The 4,402-nt window shown below is 40.8% G+C and overlaps 1 protein-coding gene across 1 annotated transcript in view; it reads right to left on the reverse strand.

Moving 5' to 3' along the window:
* The window catches only part of LOC106869045 (uncharacterized), a 23,958-nt gene extending 19,707 nt beyond the window's left edge, over nucleotides 1-4,251 (reverse strand). The window contains exon 1 of the mRNA XM_052977949.1: nucleotides 4,109-4,251. Within this exon, the coding sequence (XP_052833909.1) occupies nucleotides 4,109-4,199 (91 nt within the window). The 5' untranslated portion in view covers nucleotides 4,200-4,251. The remainder of the gene's footprint in view (nucleotides 1-4,108) is intronic.
* Between the last annotated feature and the right edge of the window lie 151 nt (nucleotides 4,252-4,402).

The following is a 4,402-nucleotide window of genomic DNA, read 5'->3' on the forward strand; positions in this document are numbered from 1 at the left end:
AATACCCTACACTCTCAAAAAGAAGTCATGGAGTAGAGCCAGCATGGGAACCCAAGAGATGCTAGTTATAGCAGCCAAATTTCTCTCAAATGATACCCTACACTCTCAAAAAGAAGTCATGGAGTAGAGCCAACATGGGGGTCCAAGAAATGCTAGTTATAGCAGCTAAATCTCTCTCAAATGACGCTCTACTTCCTTAAAAGGAACCTAGGAGTGAAACCTTTATGTGGCCAGTGGACATGCTAGTTATAGCAGCCAAATCTCTCAGATTACATCATTTCCAGTTTAAGAAGGAACTAGGAGGCTCCACCTGGTCGGCAGACAAATTGTTACAACAGCCAAATCGTTTTTAAATTACATTCTTTTGTCTCAAGAAGAAGTATCGTAGTAGGGCCCACACGTGGTCGGTAAACATGCTGTAATAGCAGTAAAATTTCCCTCAATTTACATAATTTCTTGTTTAAAAAGGAACCAAGCAGTGGAGGCTCCACGTGGTCGGTGGACGTATTAGTAATAACAGTCAAATCTCCCTCAAATTATACCCTACGATTTTAAAAAGAAGTCTTGAAGTAGGGTCGATACGAGGTCGGTAGTCATGCTAGTAATAAGAGCCAAATTCCCTTCAAATTACATCCTACTGTCTGAACCTGAAGTCTAGGAATTTGACCTACACGAGGTCTACAGTCGTGCTAGTCGTAATAGTCAAATCTCCCTCAAATTACATCGTATTACCTAAAAAGGAACCGAGGTGGGAGGCACTGTCAGCACGTGGTCGGTAGACTTGCTAGAAATAGTAGTCAATACTCCTTTCTCAGTCACCGATCGAACCTGGAAAACCGAGGTAGCTACGTTTCCATTAGAGTTTTCCATTTTTTTCTTTTTTTTTTTTTTTGCAAATGGCTACTACTAATTCTTCAGTAGCAACTCCTCGTAGAAGAAGAATTACCGTTTCCCACCAATAACACGCCGATAACTTTGGTACGATTTGAACGCACAACGCAGACAGTCGGCAGAAACAGGCTGTGAGGTAATCTAGCAGACGTTCTTAACCATCCTGCTATTTCGCCGACTTCGTTCTGCTACTAAATTAGCGAAGCATGCGTTCGCAGTAGACATATGATCAAAGATATTCCTGCCAGCACCATATAAATGGATGTACATGTGCGTCTGTCATATCTGTCTGTCTTTCTCTGTCTCTGTCTGTCTGTCTGTCTGTCTGTCTGTCTCTCTGTCTGACTGTCTATCTATCTATCTATCTATCTATCTATCTATCTTTTTTTTTCTCGATCCCTTTTGATCGAACTCCTCCCTTTTTCCCTTCCTACGATCCCTTTTGGTCAACACCCCACTACTTTTTTTTCCCTTTCCCCTCCCAAAAAGAAAAGCTCTACATTGTATTTGTCCCATCTTTGTTGAGCCCTGTGTGGCTAATAAAAGAAATGTATCTATCTACCTACCTACCTATCTATCTATCTCTCTATCTATCTATCAAACTATATATATATGTATATATATATATATATATATATATATATATATATATATCCATATACATACACATTTAGATAGATAGATAGATAGATAGATAGATAGATAGATAGATAGATACATTTAATTATACATGTATATATGTCTGTGTGTGTGTAGGTATATTTATATATATGTATATATATGTATGTGTGTGTGTGTTTAAATTAACGAAGAAAGCTTTACGTGGTTCCTCGATATGCTAAAAATAACAGCAAAATCATTTTTATAATCACATCCTACCATCTATATATATATATATATATATATAAAAGAACCACTGAAGGGCACATTGGAAATTACACTCCTAGATACATAATGCCTGAATACAAGAAAATATAGTCACAGCTGAAGCATCTTTGACCTAACCTGACTAAATAAGAACAACTATAGCCACTAATACAAACTACTATATGATACATTAGTTAATGTAGTCCTAGATACACTATGTCCGGTTAAAAGGTAGGATAGTCATAGGTCTACAGGATCAAGATTGACCTGGGGCTAAAAACGATAATAGCTATACAATACATTAGAAAATGTGGTCTTAGATACACTATGACCGAATAAAAGGCGGGATGGTCACGGCTGGACCATATTTGATCATAGGTCTGTTAGATCAAGATTGACCTGGGGCTAAAAACAACAATAGCTACTAATACTAACTGCTATACAATACATTAAGAAATGTAGTCTTAGATGCACTATGACCGAATAAAAGGCGGGATGGTCACGGCTGGACCATCTTTGATGATAGGTCTGCTGGATCAAGATTGACCTAGGGTTAAACAACAACAAAGAAGACGACAATGGCTTCAAGAAGAAAAGAGATGGAATCTCACCTATGTAGCTCCTTATTCAAGTCACCTTGTATACCTATCAGGCAACGAACTACCCGCTCCCTCCACGCCTCCCCAAGCTGAAACTCTGCGCCGCCATCGCTGCCCCGTTTGCGTAGCGACGGCGGCGTGCAGGCGAGATTACTGTCCTGCTATGCGAGAAATAGCAGTCAAATCTCCTTGGAATCACAAACTACGGAGAAAAAAAATATGAAAGAAAGAACGAAAGAAATGAAGGAAGAAAGGAGGCGATAACATTCCACTAATGTAGTCCTAGATACATTCTTCCTATACCAATGACAGGATGGTCATGCTTGGAGCAACTTTGACAATAGTTTTGTTCTTTAAAAACTGGCCTGAGATAAACAGCTATAGCCATTGTACATTCTGCAATGAATAAAAGGCGGGTGAGTCACAACTGGAACATATTTGATCATAGGTCTACTGGATAAGGACTGACCTAGGGTTAAACAAGAATAGCTATAGTCACTAATACTAACTACTATACTGTACATAAGATGATGTAGTCCTAGATACACTATGTCTGGATATATGACAAGACGGTCCTGGCTGGAACGTCTTGGATCAGAGGTCTACTGGATCAGGACTGACCTGGTGTTAAACAGCTACATGCTCCAGTACTAAGTGATATTCATTAGATAATGTAGTTCTAAGATTATCATGTCAGAATATAAAACGCGATGGTCACGGCGGGAACGTCTTTGAACATATATCTGCAAGATCAGGACTAACCAGGGGCGAAAAAAAAAAACTACAGCGTCCTAATACTAACTAAGACACTGTACATTAGATAATGTAGTCCTAGATATATTGTGGCTGAATAAAAGATGAGATAGCTACAGCTGGACCATTTTTGATCATAGGTCTACAGGATCACGACTGACCTGGGGCTAAAGAACAACTATATGCACCGATATAAGGTACTGTACATTAGATCATGTAGTCCTAGATACACTATGACGGCATAAAAGGCTGTATGTTCATAGCTGGAATATCTCCGATCATAGGTCTACTGGACCACGACTGACCTGGGGCTAAACAAACAACTTAGCCACTAATACTATCTACTATACTATACATTAGATAATGGAGTCCTAGATACACTATGTCTGAATAAAAGGTGGGATGGTCGCAAGTGGAACATCTCTGATCATGGGTCTACTGGGTTAGCACTGACCTGGGGTTAAAAGGCAATGATATGCTCTAATACAAAGCACTACACATTAGATAATGTCGTCCAAGGTACACTATGCCTCAATTAAAGGCGGGATAGTCGCAAGTGATCATGGGTCTACTGGATCAGGACAGACCTGGGGTTAAACGGCAATGACATGCTCTAATACAAAGCACTACACATTAGATAATGTCGTTCAAGGTACACTATGCCTCAACAAAAGGCGGGATGGTCACAAGTGGAACATCTCTGATCATAGGTCTGCAAGAACAAGACTTGCCTAGAGCTAAACAACAACAACAACAGCTATAGCCCCTGTACTAACTTCTACACTACACATTATGGTGTAATCCTTGATAACAATGTCTGGTCAAAAGGCGGTGGTGTGGTCAGAACTGGTCTGAGGATCAAGTTTGACCTAGGGCTAAGCAATAATAGCAACAACAACAACAATAATGATAACTAACAATAGCAACAATGTACATAACATCGCACCAGCGTCAGCGAGTGTGCGCACCACGGTCGTCATCGCCTCTGGCAGACTTACCTGCAAAAGGGAGGGTGAGTTTTCGAAGTAGGCCCAAAAATTGTGTGTTGTAGCGGTCCAACAGTAAAGACTGTATGAGAAGCTCATTCATATTACTCGGGGGGGTTGGAAGAGGGCTGGGCCGCGGCGGCGCGGAGGCGAGGCGAGGCGGAGAAGGAGGGATGGAGAGAAAGAGAGAGAGAGAGATAGAGAGAGGGAGAAAGAGAGAGGATGCAGCGGCGGCGGCACGTTGAAGGGGAAACAGAGACAGAAATAAAAGGGGGCAGTGGAGAGAGAGAGAGAGAAAACAAGGGG

Source organism: Octopus bimaculoides, chromosome 29, assembly GCF_001194135.2.
Source record: "Octopus bimaculoides isolate UCB-OBI-ISO-001 chromosome 29, ASM119413v2, whole genome shotgun sequence".
NCBI lineage: Eukaryota > Metazoa > Mollusca > Cephalopoda > Octopoda > Octopodidae > Octopus > Octopus bimaculoides.